This window comes from Argentina silus (assembly GCF_951799395.1).
Source record: "Argentina silus genome assembly, chromosome: 8".
In the NCBI taxonomy this organism is placed as follows: Eukaryota; Metazoa; Chordata; class Actinopteri; order Argentiniformes; family Argentinidae; genus Argentina; species Argentina silus.
The window spans coordinates 5,472,177-5,490,973 of record NC_139662.1 but is presented as its reverse complement, the minus strand read 5'-3'; the positions used below and the strand labels follow the sequence as shown (position 1 = coordinate 5,490,973).

Genomic DNA, 18,797 nt, shown 5'->3' with positions numbered 1-18,797 from the left:
AACATACATAGTACATACATAACATGAAATAATGTGTTTGTTTCTCAAAACACGCTCCTGACAACCAAAAAAAAGTTTAAAAACAAGCCATCTATCATAGTTGCAAACTTAAAAACGCACACACAGCCTTGAGTCAGAAGCACTTACTCCTCCGACTTTCTCAAAGTAGCCCCCATGGCTCCCAAAGTGGATGAGCTGCTCATTGAAGAACCAGGTGAACTTGAGGTCGAGTGTGGGGTCATGGGAGACCTGGCAAGGGAGGACAATGCTCTCGCCCACTGTCACGTCCAGGTGCCCTGTTGGGCTGGTGATAATAGTGGCCTCTGGAACAACAGAACAACAGACTAGTTAGGACTATATGAGGGCAGATGGAAGATGTAGTTTTGGATTTGATTTATTTGACATTTAAAAAATGCATAAATAAATTAAGTGCATGAATACCATTTTCGAGGATGATACAAAGTGACAGACTTATTTTCATGGTTTTCCTCCTGATGGAGGTTCTCTTACATTTACTACCAATGCACATTACATATTCATCAGTAACTGTAACTACCTATGCACATTATAAATTGGTGAGTAGCTGTAATCAATCGGATTAGCATCTACTACATGTTATGAAGTGTAACTTTACATGTTATCAGTATTTGGTGCAGCTATCTTTTCTTTGAACTATATGACTGCCAGTTGTTCAGACACACAGCTCAGTAATGCATCACAAAAGAAAAAAACTAAAAAAACTAAAAAACCTCCCTCGGTACACAACCATTTCCACAGGTCAGTTCAGATTTTATAATTTGGTTCTATTTGTGCCCAGACCAAAAAAATAATCTATATTTCAAATGCAGCATGGGGTGTGTTGTATATCAGCATAATCTTTGGTCCGACTTGGCTGGGTGTCTCTTTCATTCCAGCAGTGTGGTTCAATACATGGGTCTGAAATGCCTATACAGCAAAGCCAACTGTGAATTATGCATGTGTGTCATAAGCGTCTAATGGACAGAGAATCAGACACAGCGTGTCAGAGGGAGTAGCGGTCTGTACACCGCACTTTCAATACTAGCTAGCTTGTTTATCTCCCACCCAGACTTAGACATTTGAATATAGAAGACTTCCAACTGACAATGTTGAACGTTTGCCAATTGGTTACCAAAAAGATTAAGGGGAAATCTCAAATGACATACAGTACATTACATGTTCTCCATTTTGACAACAGTGTACCAAATGGGGACAAGGGTTACAGTATGTTTAAAACACAGACTGACTCATTTGAACACATTTTGACAAACACATGAGTCTGTTTAAATGTCACCAAACGTCATTGTTGCAACAGCATTTCAGTGTATTATTGACATAATATGTACTGATGTCAGTTCAATCAAACCAAATCAAATCAAACTTCATTTATACAGTATAGCTCAATTCATACATGAAGGTAACACAATGCACTTAAACCGAAAATAAGAAATAAATAAAGGCAGAAAAGACATAAAAATCCAAAATACAACAAGGATAAAAAAAATATAGCGGTTCAAACAGTACAAAACATTTGAGGACTATAGAGACTAATGCATGGTAAACTAAAACCTCAAAGGTAATAAAAGGAATGACCTAAAAGAACTCAGTGACCATATGACTAAAAGACCAGGAAGACTAAAAAATAACATAGGAAAAAAATTGATAAAATACATGACTAAAAGATTAAAGCACTATAAAATACCCTAAATAAAAGTAAGGTTAAAAAGGTATGTCTTAATATCCCTCTGCCAGAAGACCTGAGTAATCTACTGGGTACATGCCTTAAAAGCATGTCTGACATGTAGAGGGGTGCATGACAATGATTTGAGTGATTTATAAGATAATAAAATAAGCTTAAAATCTAATTTGAGGACTGATGTTTGAGTAATACTGTATGCCCATATTTCAAATTCTGATGAAATAGATTGAAGACAGAAACAAGATGGAGTAGGCATATGCAGTGAACAAAGTTAGGGCATAAGAGAACAGTACCGCATGAACCCACTATTAAACGCGACTGGAAAACAATTTCTTTCATAGTAGGGGTCTGGCTGAATTTCATGAATATAGTCTCCAAATATGACCTATAAATATACATACAGTATATATAGCACCGTTCTTTCTGGCAAAGGGGCTCTAAATAAGGAACGGAAGCCGTTTCTATACCAACCAATTTGCAATTTAAAACTTGCGAGGAATCACCAAAAGGCATTTTTATGGAGGACTGTTGTTGACTCTGCTATTTAGAAGGGCCTGGAAATTCATTGCCTTGCAGAAGCGTGTGATTTAAATGGATTAAAGCCTTAAACAAACAAGGCATGCTATTAGCTAGCTTAGTATGAATTAAACATTAAGGCATAGCAATGCAATGACTCTTAAAGTGAAATGCTTACTCTAAATCTTGACCAAAAAAACCCTGTACCTCCTCCTCGTGGTAAATGAAGGTTGGCTGTTATAGTAGCATTCATACCACACACAGACCTGCAGTGAGGCCACTTTAATGTAATGAGAAGCCGTGATTTGTTCATGAGGTGCGCAGATAGTTTAACTTGAATTGCCTCGAATAACAGTGGTCCCTTTCTTTCAGCTCAACAATTTATAAAAGGCAGTTTTTTTATAAAAGCCAGAATCATTTATTTTGTGATTTTCCAAAATAAAAACATTTCCAATAGTGTAAGGTTATCCTAACGGTTGAAATAACTAATTACTAAATACTCTACAGTACCTTTAACCAAAAGACTTCCGGCACTGCTCGCCACTCCGAACTGGTTCCTTGCTACACATGTGTAGAGACCGGCGTCCATTTTGGTAACGTTTGCTATCCGCAGACTTCCATTGTCCAGCACAGAGACCCTGATAATAGAAAACATTTTATTTAACACATAATTTAGTTTGTGGATAAAGCTGAACAAAACATAACATAGGAAGGTTAAGGACCCATAGTGCATGTTCCTCCCAGAAGGTGAAGAATTTAGGGGATCAGAACCTGCTGTCATAACGAGGTTAGTGATAAACAAAGACAGAGAGAGGAGACATAGCCTGTGATTTCCACTAAGAATGTCCCCAGGCATAGAGATGAAGGTTTATGGTGAGTGTCAAGCAGCTTTTTACACAAAATGCTGTTATACACCTGTTCAGTAAAGGCTGTACAATATGGTTCCCCTCTGTGTTTCATGTAAGTGGCTTATTTCTGAGTGTTATTTTTGGTTTTCTGTTAAATCATGTTTTGATTGAACAGAAATCAGAAAAAAGGATGTTCACCTTTTTAACATGAATTCCTGGTTTAAAACTGACCTTGGCTGTAGTTGATTAATCCAGACAGTTATAGTTACATATTTTGCTTCCTTAGATACTACAATAGTAGTCATATTTTGAGACTCATAGGGCCCCATTCATTCTGGAAATATGACCAAAACAACTTACAGACACTCCTTCTTTTTTTTAAAATATGTATTTAGGGCATTTCTGCTTTATTGGGATAGAGACAGTAGAGATTGACAGGAAGGATGGGAGAGAGAGAGGAGAGATGACATGCAAGATATGTCGAGGATCGGAATCGAACCAGGAACCTTGCGATTATGTGGTATGCGCATTAGTGTTCTACGCCACAAAGCGCCCCAACTTACAGACACTCCTAACCAACTAATATTATGACAGAATCCCACTCATACTGTTAAGACTTAGTCTTTATTACATACAAGTCACTTTTTTTACCATGTGAAAACAAAATGCAAAAGAGTATTACAGCGTAACATAGTGACTTTTCAGAAAAATAAATATGGACACAAAATCTGGATTGTGATTCTGTCATAATATGAGTTGGATTGGCGTGTCTGCTGAAGCAATAACACACAAGAGGTTTGATATATTGTGATGTGATCACAGGCACGATGTGCAGCCAGAAAAAAAACATTTACAGTACTTTAAATGTTATCATTTCAAAAGGGAGATAATTGGCAGGCATAACTGTATTCTAGGACAGATGATGAGTGACACACTGTACAGTATGATGTTTATATTTAAGAAGATTGGTCTGTGTTCATATACATGACAGTGCCATGTGAACATGTCTAAAAGGATTTCTAAACATGAACAGAAAATACTGTTTTACTGAGTACAAATACTGTACCATCATGTTCACTTAAACAAAGTTTGATTCTGTTCATTTTTGCTTAGTTTATCCAAGATAGTGAGTTCTACAGTAATTTATCAGGATATATCCATTCAATTGAATTTAGTTGAGATGGAATTCAAATAAACTCTGCTATGAACCAACAGTGGTTAACAATTAATTAGTCTATCAAAAATACATAGCACTGCAAATCCTTTCTCTACACTGCCTTCTCTACACTGCCTTCTCATCTCACAGTAAACTGCTCAAGAGGGTGTGATGGGGCTGGCTCATGCCCCACACATTAAAACAGACAACAACTTCAAAATACACTGCTTCCAAAAAGATATCCACAGGGGGCAAACCCTTATAAGACATCTGAATATGACCATTTAAGCCTACAGTACAAGCCCTTTAGAATTAGAATGCATTAGTCAATTTCTACTGTATTATTGTAACTAGGCCCTTGGGAATATAATGTACGATATACCCATTTCTCCTAACTGGAGGGCTTCCAATGAAATGGACCATAATAAAGAGTTATGGATATGAGATGTCACATAGACACGATTTGACATTAAACTGCACAACGCCAGACATCCTCCTTATCTTTCAAAGAGGGGAAAGGAGATAGAGATGGAATATTTTCCTGTCTACTTAATGACCTTTGGCCCCATCTGCCTGGAGGTTCTTTGCAGCAATTACGATGTACAGTAGCAGAAATGTGTGAGGTTCATAAAACTCACCCATGTAAGGATACATAAGCAGCATTCTCTGTGTTATTGTGTGGTGTTAAAGTGAGATATTAGCCTTAAATCCTTGATCTAATGTTGCCATAATGACAATAAACAATAACTGAACCTTAAACTCAAAAAGCATAAATGGGGTCTATTCTCTTTTCCTTGCACATCGCGGATCTGTGCTTTATGCGCCAAATGTGCAGGTGGATCACCAGCATGTATTCTAATGTCAGCCCACTATGTGCCATTGTGACTACTGTGCATTTGGGGCCGTAGAAACTCACATTTGAGGGGCATGTCTCATGGGTATCATAGATATGCATGTCCTCATCTGATATTTTCCCTACAAAATCTCCATATTCCCTGCTCGCTGGAGAGGCTGCCTTAAGTCCAACAACACTATTGGCACGGTTTGAAATTGCATCTTTTGCTTTGGATTGCTATGGATTACGGTTGTTTCAACAGTAGGCTAATCAGGTAATGTAACATTGCTAATGTCATGGCCATTTGATGAAGTGACACACATATTAAGATTTGAAAAACATATATATAGCAGCATTGAAATAGCAAATAGGACAGCAACCTTATCTGTAAACATTTCACTTAGTGGTCTCGGATATTTAACTTACCTTGATAGGGTCAGTTACTATTAAATAGCTTAAATGTATATAATTTCAAGTGTATTGTCATTATTCCTTACCAATTAAAGAAAATGGCTGTGCTGATGGAGGGATTCCGGTCCAAGATTAACAGAATACATACAGTTCAACGTATTGATATTACTGTATGTACTTTACTGGGATACAGGAGAGTTTATGACAATACAATTACATTCTTACTCGCAAGCCCTCCTCTTTGTAATAACACATGAGAGGGAAGGTGTGCTACTGTATATCGTGGATATTGGAACTATATTGTGACATTGTGAACTATATTGTGTTGCAGTCATAGAGGTGCAGCCGATGGAAGTACATTTTTAAAATGTTTGAAGTTACTTTTGGGAACAAATGTTACAATCTTTGCAAACACTTGAGTGCTCCATGACAATCCTGACAGACAGTTGAAGGCTTGCCTGTTTCGGATAACTGGATTAGGGAGGGATAATGTTAAAAAAAAAACTAAAAAAACAACAGGCACTGCTTATCATACAGTAGCAATCTTTTAAATAGAGTCTAATTCCAATGTAAATTTGACAGAGCTGTTTTGTTATTTTTCGTTTTACAGTCATTGCAAGTGGTCAGCATTGAAATTGAATTACGGTAAGCACATTACTGTTAACCTTATAGCTCCAGTGTAAGTGCACGCGAATCCTATTAGAAAGACGTGCCTGGGATATGTAGTACCACCGTGGCATAATTTGATGTACTAATCAGATCCCAGAGTCATTTTCTGTCCTCTGCCCAGCCTAGCCAGACTCTAAAACACATAATCCCTGGAAGATAAAAAGGAACTCTGGGTGTTGTAGTTGAGAGAGGGGTGGATTAGTGGTGTGCCACTCCTGTAATAACGTTGAAGCAGTCCCATCTCAAATATATAACCCCAAGAGCCAGTAACAGGGAATTGGTTTGTGAATCTAATAATCAGCCAACATCTTATAATCATGTCTTCCACTCCAGGTAAGGATTTCCTTGTTGAATAAAATCCTCTTTGGAATGGTGATATGACTCCTGGTGCAGATACTGTATTATTTTCCACACCAGGGGAACTATATTTAGCTAGGTTCACAGAGTAAGACATCTTGACTCAGTTATGAGCTCAAGTTCATGTTTACATCAACAATGATGCTCTACAATGTCAAAATCTGAGTGAAATTATGAGAGCCTCACACACACAATCTTTAGGATGATATCACTGCCCCAAATAGACTTCAAATTCAACGCCTCTTCCTTGTGCTTTGGCATGATCTATCCATCCATCCAATCTATTTTGTCTTCCAAGCAGCTTCACACCAACAGGTATATCACTATCACCTCCAGTGGTTCGCAAACACATTGAGGAAGGGGAGGTGAGTCGCTGCTCCAGCACCCCTGCTGTGGTGAAGATGGATATCCAGGAGACGCAGCACAAAAGCTGCTGAGCCAGTTAATACAATTAATTCCAGATCAAATGAGAAATACAGACCCCCCTCCGGTTCTCCACATGCACCGGCAGGTGTGCAATTTCTCCCGCTTGGCATTCGGTCGGTTCAAATTAATTTGTTATCGCATGGGGGATGGACTTCTTGCCAAAAAGGTAAGTTCACACATACTGTTTAGTGAACAATATCATGAATCTAGGAGTGAATCAGATTAGATTATTTTATATTATATTATTTCTAATGTATGTCTAATTATACTCTGCCTGTTGGATTTTTCAATGCTCTCTCATCTTGTTGGATGGGCTTTTCTGAACAGTACAGTATTTTTTCACACACGAAAAGGAATCGTTTGGATTGTGGTCAACAACATTCTTTGGATGACCATGCTCAACCATAAAACATTTACTGTACACCATCTATAAATAACAATTAGATCATGGAACTCAAGGACTCTCCTGGATTACTCTCCTGGAATGCTACTGTGCCATTACAAGAATTCTGATCATTCCTGCACTATTAGTGAGAGATATCTTTTCAAGGCAGGCCCTTTTTCCATCTTACTCTACCCATAAGCACAGAGGTATTGCATTATGTCCAGTCTTAATGAAGCAACATGTTAGCCAGATCCCCCAGTGCCAATACCGCCACAAAGGGGAGAGTCCAGCCAGCCAAGCTACAGCTGTTCATCAGTGAATGATTGAACTGTAGCTTCAGGTTTCATCCACACACAACTCCTGTCTCAATGCCTGGGTCATACTTTCTGCTCCTCAAGGCTGATTTCTACTTTCCGCCTTGACATTTGCGCTGCTTTTCATAGCTGACGTGGATTACAATCCACATGGGGTTTGCATCTATACCTTTTGTGGACCTTTTCAATGCAGACTTTCAATGCAGACAATTTTTGTGGGAGGTGTGCAGATCTCTGGATCTCGTCTGCATTGTTCTGCAGACGTCTGCCATTGTGCAATATCTTCCGCACGGACCAGTGCAGACATGTGAATGCGGAAGGTATAAATCAGCCTTAACAAGCCTCTCACTGGAGTGGTAATGAGTGGATGGATCAGCACATCGATCTGTGTGCCAAAGACTGAAAGTGCCCCTATTACCTTAAGTAAATGCTCTGGAATAAGCCCCACACACAGCTAAGAGAGCAATGTATAGAGTAGCACCAACTTGGGAATATTTAGAGAGAGGTAGAATGGAAGGAAAGAGGTAGATAGAATGGAAAGGTAGAATGGAAAGCATATAGAATGTAAAATCACATTTTAAAGCACTCCAATCTGGCGTCTTCTAAAGTAAATACAAATAAAATACACATTGGTAACTTTCTGGATATGGTGCTCTACTAAGAAGTGGGAATTTCTATGAAAACCTAAAGATGAACAAGAACGAATAACAAATGACAAAACAATGATCTTGCAGAAATATGCTACAGTACCTCCTTTATATAATACACAGAAGTCCTTCCAAGGTCTGGTCCATTCAGGGTTATGCCATTTGACAACACTGTCATGCAGTAGTTGTGTAACATACCTGTGGCTCTCCCGTAGTGCCTCCTTCCCCTTCCTCCAGGAGATCATCCCATGGGGAGACATCTTAGGCCTGCACTCAATCAGCACATCTCCCCCCTGCCTGGCCAGGGTCTGGGTCTTCAACAGGTTCTGGGAGAAGTCTGGGGCTATCGCTAAGAGAAAGAGAGGGTGAGGGGGGGAGAGTGAGAGTGAAAGGAAATTGGGAAAGAGACACGGAGAGAGGGAGTGATAGGAAATGAGCGAGAGGGAAAGAGAGCGAAAGAGAACAGAATTTACTGGAATATAGAGAGAGTGAGAGCTTAATTTACTGAAATACAGAGAAAGAAAATAGAGATTGAGCGAGAGAGATAGAGAGAATGAGAGAGACCATCATACGGTACAAAGCATGTAGGTCACAGTACCTATTAGGTTGGTCAGCTCTCACATCTGTACATGGACACCTCACATTTCACACACAGAGACACATGCACAGTTCTAAAACGCACTGCAAGGTGTTTGAAAACTTACCTTAAATTAATAGGTCCTCTTAAAAGATGGACCCTGTGGTTGGCACATGAGTGCGTGCTAACCAAAATTTGATTATTAAAACAAAAATGGACTCAATAACTCCAATGTTTCAGTTGAAGATTTGGTATAAAACCTTGTCTACCAAGATGATGCTGAATATATGGGGTACTGAGGATTCCAATCAGTGTGGGTTTTGTAAGGAGGAAGTGGAAGATGTACTGCATTGTTTTGGATTTGCCCCATGGTGGCTTTGGACAGAGGTGCAAAAGTTCATGCAACCTCTGTTTCACCTCAACCTCACCATAGATAGTTTTGCTAGGGGACCTGAGGCCCAATGGTAACATTATAAATAATGTTATAATATAATTTAGTTGGGAAAGCTTATCAGTTTCAAAACCCAAAACAAATTGCTAACCTTGAATTTGTCAGTTGAACATTATTATATATTGGAGTACTTAATAGCTAAGCAAAATGGGAAAATGCAGGAACACAGAAAGAAAATGGGAATGCATAAGCATATGTGAGGGATGGGCGGGATGCTGAGGGATGTTACATTGATGGCCGGGGATATCATTTGTCGATACGTATTTCTTTTTTAGTAGTAATTCCTAGTATTGTCTTTGTCATACTGTTGTTGTTGTTTGTATTGTTCTATTGTGTCTGTGCACTGGGTGTTCAAATAAAATAAAATCTTTATTTATATAGCACATTTCATGCAAAATTGCCATACAAGGTGCTTAACAATTCAATGAAAATACAACAATACAACAATACAATGAAAATAGAACAATATAGTGAAAATACAACAATACAGTGAAAATAAATGTTAATATAAGGAAATGATAATATAGGAAATATGATACATGGTAGAATACAGAGACCAGTGCAGCACAGTAGAAGGGGGTAGATTAAAATAAGATTGATTAAGAGAACGCTAAACTAAAAAGGTATGTCTTTAGATTTCTTTTAAAGGTGTTTACAGATTGTGACGCCCTTAGCTCCTCTGGCAGGCTATTCCAGAGGCAAGGACCATAAACACTAAATGCTGCCTCCCTGTAGTTCTTTGTCCTTACCCAGGGAACAACTAAAAGGCCAGTGCCAGAGGACTTGAGTGATCTTGAGGGAGCATATATTAAAAGCATGTCTGACAAGTATTCAGGCGGTAGTCCATTGAGTGATTTGAACACCTATAAAAGGATCTTATAATCTATCCTGAAACTGACAGGCAACCAATGAAGGGACTTTGGGACAGGTGAGATGTGTGCTCTCCTTCTGGTCTTGGTTAGTACACATGCTGCTGCATTCTGAATGATCTGTAGCTTATTTATAGCTTTCTTAGGTAGACCAGAAAGGAGAGCATTGCAGTCATCAAGCCTGCTAGTGATAAAAGCATGCATAAATCTCTCAGTATCTGCCTGGGAGCGAAATGGTTGCACTTTAGCAATATTTCTAAGGTGAAGCACAATTGATATGATTTTTTATTTTTTGCTAGGGGTTTGACATTTTGTGCCAGGGATTTTAAGTTCACAGTATCTATCTCTGGACCTTTGCTCTGATAATTAAAACCTCTGTCTTATGTTTGTTCAATTGCAAGAAATGTGACATCCACAAGTTGATATGATCAATGCATTGAACCGGTTTATCAATAGGGCTGATGTCATTGGGTGATAAAGAGATACAGTTGTGTATCATCCGCATAGCTATGACAATTAATCTGTGTTCTCTGATATTTCCCAGTGGCAGCATATTGAGACTGAACAACACAAGTCCCAGAATGGAGCCTTGAGGAACCCCACATGTTATGCTAGAGTTAGCCGGGGTGTGGTCACTAATGGAGACAAAATTGTCTCTGCCGGACAGATAAGTCCTAAATCAATCTAAAACTGAGCCAGAGAGGCCAACACACTTCTGTAGTCTGTTAATAAGGATGTCATGATCGACTGGATCAAAAGCAGCGCTTTAAGTCTAAAAGTACTAATATTGCGAGTTTCTTGTCATCCATGTTCATTCTCACGTCATTTACAACTTTAACTAGAGCTGTCTCAGTGCTGTGTTGAGGACGAAAGCCAGATTGAAACTTCTCAACTATACAGCTGAAATGTAGGTAATCATTTAGCTGTTTGAATACTAGTTTCTCAAGAATTTTACTTAAAAAATAAAGGTTTGAAATTGGCCTGAAATAGTTTAGCACTGAAGGATCCAGGTTACTTTTCTTTAGGAGAGGTTTCACAATAGCAGTTTTCAGTGCCAGGGGGAAAATACCAGTCAGCAAGGAGTGATTTACAATCACTAGCATTTCATCCTCAAGACAATTAAACACAGTCTTAAAAAAGGTGGTGGGGATAGGGTCAAGTGAGCAGGTGGAGGGTTTTAATTGCATTACTTCATTCCTGAGCATTTCTTTATCAACAGCAGCAAAATCATTCATAGCAGTCTTAGGCAGAGGGAAAGCGTCCAAAGACAGGGGCTCACAGACATTCAGTATAACATGGTTTTCAGCAACTTCAGAGGTAAAATAACGTTTCCTAACAACCTGCTCAGTAAGAAAGCTAGATGATGAATGCAGACAGAAAAATATAGTCGCGGTCTGAGATTGGCAAGTCAATTACAGAGGATACATCAATCCTTAGACCATGAATGATAATTAGATCCAATGTATGACCGCGGTTGTGAGTCGGCCCATTAACATGTTAAATAAAATCCATCGAGCTCAACAAATTTAAGAACCCAGCGGCTTTAGAGTCGGCCGCATTATCCACATGTAGATTAAAGTCACCTCTGACCATAATGTTGTCATAATTGGTACTGACAATCGACAACATTTCGGTGAAGTCTTCTAAAAAGATAGGACACTGTTTGGGGGGTCTATACATTGTTATAACAAGCACAGGGGGTTGGGATTTTAACAGTATAGCATGATGATCAAAGGAGCAAAAATCACCAATAGCGATATTTCTACAGTTTAGGGCGTCAGCAAATATAGGCAGTCCCACCACCTTTTTTGACCATGCCTTGTAGAATAGTCAAAACTATAGCATGGAGGGGACGTCTCAATAAGAACAGCAGCTTTCTTTTAAACCAGATTTTCTATTTAACCAGGTTTCTGTCAATTTTATGTTCAGATATGAGTTTGTTAATGACAAAAGTCTTATTGCTTAGTGATCGAACATTAAGAAGTGCCATCCATTTTTCCCCATCCAGTCTTTCTTAGTGCAGGATGTGGAACATTTAATGTGATGGAGATCAGATTACTTGCAGTTACACCACGAGTAGTACAGTTAAACTGACGTTTAGTGGATCTCACATGTAGCCAGTTGCGACTGGGATGAAATTAGATTGAAAACAGACTGCCCGACTGGCAGAGTTTAGGGAGTATTTGTTTAGTAGTCCAGGCCCCTTGTAGTTATCATGACAGACTGTAGTGACCATACAAGGTAACTGATTTAATTGACTTTCTTCTATTGGCATGGGTGGTATGATTACCTTGTGGGGGCATGGACCTTCTCAGTCAACTATGACAGGATGGCAAAGTCCATTCCTTTGCAGAGGAAAAGTGTGCACCAGTATGGTTGGGATGGAGTCCATGTCTCTCATAGTATTCACTACGGTTCCAGAAGAGGTCAAAATTGTCAATGAAGTGGATTCCAAGGGTTTTGCCTTGAGCCAGTTGTGGAGAGAAAGAAGCTTGGTGAAGCGGCTGTAGCCACGTCCAAGAGTTGGAATTGGACCAGAAATCAGGATCCTTTTACCTGTGGACAGGAGTGTAGCCAGGAGATGTCTGAAATCCTCCTTTAACATTTCAGACTGCTGTTTCCTGGTGTCATTCGACCCAACGTGCACAATGAGCCTGGTGCACTCCGGGTGGTGTTGTAGTGCTGTGGGTTGCTGTTCCAGGATGTCTGACACACAGGCTCCAGGAAAACAGTAGGTGTGGCCCCCCCCTCACTCTAATATCCCTCACGATGGAGCTCGTGAGGACAATGGTCGATGGGGGAGGGTGGTCTGGCTGAGATGAACCAGGTGGATTGCGGAATCTGTAGGATCTGCTGGACTGAGGATGCCGGGATCGGGTTGTGTATGGGCTTGATGTAGGCGCAGCTGGAGCAACAGACACAGAAACAGTAGACACCGGGACAGGAACAGGGACGACAGGGGCCATAGTAGTGGGGCTGGGCACGGGAGGGGCAGCTGAGGCATCAGGAAAACCAGCAGGAGGTGAAGGCTGGGTGGGCTGGGATGTATGTAACCGCTCCAGAGCATGGAATTTATTGCTGAGGTGAAGGACTTCTACAGGAGCGAGAGACGGAGGCTGTCTACCTTTCCACTGTCCTCGTGAGGTGGTGATCCAGGCCCCAGAGGCACGCCTTCTGGGATGTTTATTTCCCCAAGCAACAATCCAGGGCTCTGGGGCAGAGGGAGTAGAGCAGTGCAGGTTCTTTGGTTTAGCCCCCAGGCTGGGCCAGGGACCCTCCAGGGGGACTGGTGGAGATTTCACTATTTCTGGCTCTTCGATGGTGGTAGTGCCAAACTAGGCGAGAGTGATGTCATTTTCAGCCAGCCTGGATGTTGCTAAGGCAACCATCAAGTCAATGTGCTGCTCATCTTCCTTGATCTGGTGCAGGAAAGGTTGAAATTCGCCCCTCTAGCTCAGCGATCCTCTGACTCAGGTGGAGGCAGCTGTTGCATCCGGGTGGAAAGGTGAGCGGAGGCATGGTGCAGACTTGTTTCAGGAGAGACTGGAGGCAGCTCAATGACGATATCCTCAGAGTTACAATTTGTCCGTGTAGGAACAAAAAGACCACCACGAATCAAACCGTTAAACCATAAAAAACACCACAAACGGTATACGTAGCAAGCCATAGCCCGACCACAGACTTGAAACCATCCAGCACTAGGACCCACAGTCAGAAAATACTACCAAAACACAATTCTTGAAAGCAAAACAAACAACAATAAGAGAGCAGAGACTTACTCAATGCGATTTCACCTCCAGGGCCCATCAGAGAACAACTCAGAGAAGGCTGAATTATCAGTAAAGGCCAGGGAGAAAAGTTTTTTAGAGGGAAGGAGTTGTAGAAGCAGGCGAGCGCTTCACCGGGCCGCACAAGATTAAAGAGAGTGGGTAATCCAAGGGTTTCTCACGTTTGGTAGTAAAAACACAACAGATAAATTCCAGCGAGAGGCAGGGAGCTGCAAGACAGCAGCCGAAAATCGTGCCTAATCCAATATGGCAATGTTCGATGGTAGAATCTACATGGTTCTCAGCACTCGTAAAGTCAAACAGATAGAATCCATTCTTGTCGGTCCATGGAAAGCAATAACAGCTCTCCGTAATCCACTCAGTAGGCAAAAAAGGCAATACTATAAGGTACATTTTTTTACTAATGGTCAATCCTAATAATGATCAAGAAATAACAAGTTTTCGAGACGAAAAGCAGCAGCCAAAAAGTTTGTATTGTATGTGAATATTTATTGTTCTTTTTCTTACTATTATTACTATTATTTGTATTTCTTAAAAAAAACATTTTGTGTATGTTGTCTCTGTATTTTGTCTTTGATGAATGTTTTACATGCGGCGGATGGGGGAAAGGGGGGATGTTCACCACAGGGGTGGAAGGGGGCATAGGGAAAAACTATTTAAATAATAGTATATGAAAAAAGAAAAAAAGGGTTTAGATATGATGCAAGAAACATTATCTGATGGAATTTGTATATGATATGATAGTTAAAGCTGATCTAGCCTTAAAAAAAGTTATACTGCATTTTGCAAAAGAAATGTGGTGTTTTGGCAAACATGTAGAAAATTTGAATACTGTTTCAAGAAATGTGCTCTAGCAATTGAGAAAAAAACTGTAATTACTGACGCTTCCCAGGACAGGATCTGTTTTGTATGCATATCGACTCAGCAGAACACTCTTCAAAGCCAACACACAGCCAAGCTCCGGTGACAGGGCTGAGAACCTGCACAATTATTTCCTACCACTGAAAAAAAAATGAAATGTCACCCTCCTCCTTTAATACCTACAGGACAACAGACATTGCTATTAAATCCACCCGAGGTTCCTCAGCCTTGTGAATAATTAAGCTCTTGTTGAGTACGCCACTGTGAAAAACATGACTTGCTATAACTCTGAGGAACAACATGTCTTAAATTAAAAGGCCCGGTTGTAGAAAGGTGCTGCTGCACCTTCTTGCTAGGATAACTATGTTAAATTGTTTTTTCTGACCATATGACCTGGCCAGGAAAAACTCTGGGCCTTAGTTATAGTACTCTGGGGCCAGTTGTACTAGGGACAAGAATTTTTCCTGGTAAGGTCACATGACAAGAAAAACTCCCAGTTCCTATTATAAAAATATTGGGAAGACAGATCTAATAACAACTGAAATACTGCACAGTCTTACCTATCACTCTGAGCTCTGTGTTGGTGAACACTCTGCCATGCTTGTTCTCTGCTACACACTGGTATATCCCGATGTCAGCCAGCTTCAAGCTGCTGATGGTCAGGACCCCGTTGTTCACTTGCACTCTGTCCTGAAAAACAGACACCTGGTTTTCCATCTGAAAGTCAGAGAGAGAGCTATTGGAGAGCAAACATGAATTCAACAGGCTCTAGCTGGCTGAAGAGAGAAAGACATTGGGACAATGAGGAAATTGTTTTGCAAAACTCAGATAGTCCCTTTAGATGGTTTATAGGCTACTGTAGATGTTCAACTAACTGTGAATAAACTGTTCAATTAATCATTAGCTAACCCCTATCCCTTAGCCTAACCCTAACCCCAACCTTAAACATAATCGTAGAAAATTGTTACTGTACATGTCAACAGATTTGCAGTTTATTGTTTGTTGATAGTTTGAGCATCTGACCATCTAGTACTATCAAAACAAAGTGGGGCCCGGATCTGTAACGTTTTATTTGTTATGACAGCAAGTTCAAGTGATTTATAGCTAAATGAATTCACATCATCTTTACAAAATGCCCAATTAGAAGCCCCAGGCCCTCATTACTAACGAAAGTACCCAGAGTGAGGTCTGGAGACGTCCATTTGTTGATTTAGTGTAACAGTGTAATCATTGAAGAATCATACGGACATAATTGGTGTAACTGTACATAGTCTATGTGAAGCGCAAATGCTTGATAACAACAGAACACAAGAGAACACAAATCTAAAAAGCAATAATGGCATGTAATGAAATATAATCATACATATACACAATAAGGTCTATACACCTGTCATTTGCTTAAGTTAAAAAAATTAAAGACACAAAATCACTTCTTCTTTCAGTGGCTATGCGCCTTTATGCAAATGCATCAGTAAAGTCCACAAACAAATCCTTCAGCTCTTATGGCCCACCATGCAAATAACATTCAAAACACATACTGATGTGCCTCCTGACTTATAACAAGCAATTGAGTTACGCACAAAAGTGTTCCAAATGTCTGTAATCAGGGTGAATTTGTCCATCCCTGCACATGGATCTCGTGCCCTTGTCATCGATCAGACACACATAGGCTACTGAAGCCTACATACACACACAGGTGGAGAAAAATAAGGTCTAATAGAATGAGAGAAAAACTATGTTGTGGCTTGAGTAAAACAAATGTAAAAAGCCTGCGTTTCGACATATGGGTGTGATGAAGGGTACATGTCTGTTCTTTGCAGGCAGAGTGTGCTCTGGGCAGGCTTCGATTCACATGTAATCACTTTGATCATGCAAACTGTTATTGTCTGTTTGCTATGTTGCTGATATCGCCATTATGGTTGAAATGGGTAAACCATTCATAACTGTAAGGTCAGTTTCAATTCACCATAATGAGGGTCAAGATACGGTGAGGAGTGCAAATGGACCATTTGCGCTTTGGGGACAAGTGTTAATAGCGCGTCAGGATGTGACTTGGACATGTTGGCTATCAAAAAGGTGTGGTAGTCATGAAAATGCTTCCAGATTTGTTTCTATGTGTGATTTTGAAATTGAAACAATGCTATTATGTTAAAAACAGACATTTAGGAAAAGACAGGGAAGGAGGGGGGCATGGGTTTCAAAACAGCAGAGTTATTTTATTATAAAGTGTCATATTGTGCTGTAGACCACCGTTGGGACGTCTAGTGTTCTAACAATGCCAAGAAAGCGACTGATAATTTGAGATGATGAACTAAATCAGATTTAAAAGGGATAGTTCACGCTAAAATCACAAACTGGATTCCACTTGCTTCCATTCTATTGTTGTGTCTGCTGCAAGTTGCTATATAATAACCAGGATATGGACGTTAGAAGTATCTTGGTGTATCGACCGGAGTTGAGGTATGTGGTTCATCACAGAATTTTGAGTTCTTAGGGCTGTACTGTATATGGACACTTAAATTACTTCTCCATCAAAACTGCTGTACTGTATGCTGGTGAAGGACCTGATCCAGTTTCAGCTGTAGCCACATTTCTTCTCTTCAGGGGGTTTGTAATTAAAACACTGCTAATTTTCTGGGTTCTAATAGGCCCAAAGGGGATTGTTTGAATCCCCTCTGCTAACAAAGCAATGAAACCTCATCAAATGATAGTTAAAATGAAGTCTCTGTGGAATTAATCCAGAACATAATAGACTAGCTAAAGACTTTGTATTCTTCTATGTACTTTATCATTTGCTTCAGACTGCTTTTTATGTGAATTGTGAGTTCACACACACTCACACCCACACACGTACACCCACACACGTACACACACACACACACACGCACCCACACACACACATACACACACACATAACACACACACACACACACACACACACACACACACACATAACACACACACACACACACACACACACACACACACACACACACACACACACACACACACACACACACACACACACACACACACACAAAGTGGATGACACCCGCTTCTGTTCTCTCTTTGACCTTTATAAGAATTGGCACTGCATTCTAATCCCGCCTCTTATAGTTGCGTCAATTTAAGTCTGGGCACTCTCATTGTTCTTGCCCTTGATCTTCCCCATTGAGTGCAGCCGGTCCTTTTAAAGTCATTGAGAGAGAGAGCAGTTCCAGAGGGACCCTCCGCCAGTCTGTCTGTTGTTTGAAAGCATTACCGCACTGCCACTTGAAAAGACAAGGTCTGTCCCTTAACATCAGTGAGTGACCCTGCTGAGAAGCTTCAAATGGGGCCTGACTCTCAGTCATCCGATGGATGAGTGGCTGACCCAGCACTCATGCCTGCGCCAGAGGGGGCTGTGTACATGCAGCACTCTCAGTGGCAAAAAATAAAAGACTTTGGGTGTGTGTGTGTGTGTGTGTGTGTGTGTGCATGTGCATGTGCATGCTTGCTTGCATGTGTGTGTGTACTGTATGTGTGTGTGTGAGTGCTTGCGTGCATATGTGTGTGTGTGTGTGTGTGTGTGTGTGTGTGTCCATGTCATGGATGTGGTAGACGGTGCTTTTTAGGTTACAAACTGCATGGCCCCTAGAGGGATGTGGGAGATCTGTGTCAGTGCAAGGTTGGTGCCACGCTGTGCAATTCAGTGCCCAGTGCCCATTTTAGAGGAGATTCTGGGTTATGCTATAGCTCCCGGCACGGCAAACAAATGGTGGCATACGTGGGCTTTACGGGCATCATTAATTAAACTTGACTCTCCTCTGGTATCAGCAGTATTTCATGTTGATGGTGGAGAGGTGATTTGTGCACCTTATGCTGTATTTATTAGTTAATGATCCCACTGCTAACACCAATAGATGAGCAGACACCTCTGTCAGAACAAAAACACCAACTCTTCAAAAGTCAATCACATTCCTGACTTTGG

General features: G+C 40.5%; 1 protein-coding gene across 1 annotated transcript in view; it reads right to left on the bottom strand.

The window, feature by feature from the left end:
- Positions 1-18,797, bottom strand: part of cntn3a.1 (contactin 3a, tandem duplicate 1) — a gene marked incomplete at its 5' end in the record, with an annotated part of 62,812 nt that overhangs the window by 5,711 nt on the left and 38,304 nt on the right. The window contains 4 exons of the mRNA XM_083676097.1: positions 148-323; positions 2,744-2,871; positions 8,480-8,630; positions 15,388-15,544. Coding sequence (XP_083532223.1) covers positions 148-323; positions 2,744-2,871; positions 8,480-8,630; positions 15,388-15,544 — 612 coding nt within the window. The remainder of the gene's footprint in view (positions 1-147; positions 324-2,743; positions 2,872-8,479; positions 8,631-15,387; positions 15,545-18,797) is intronic.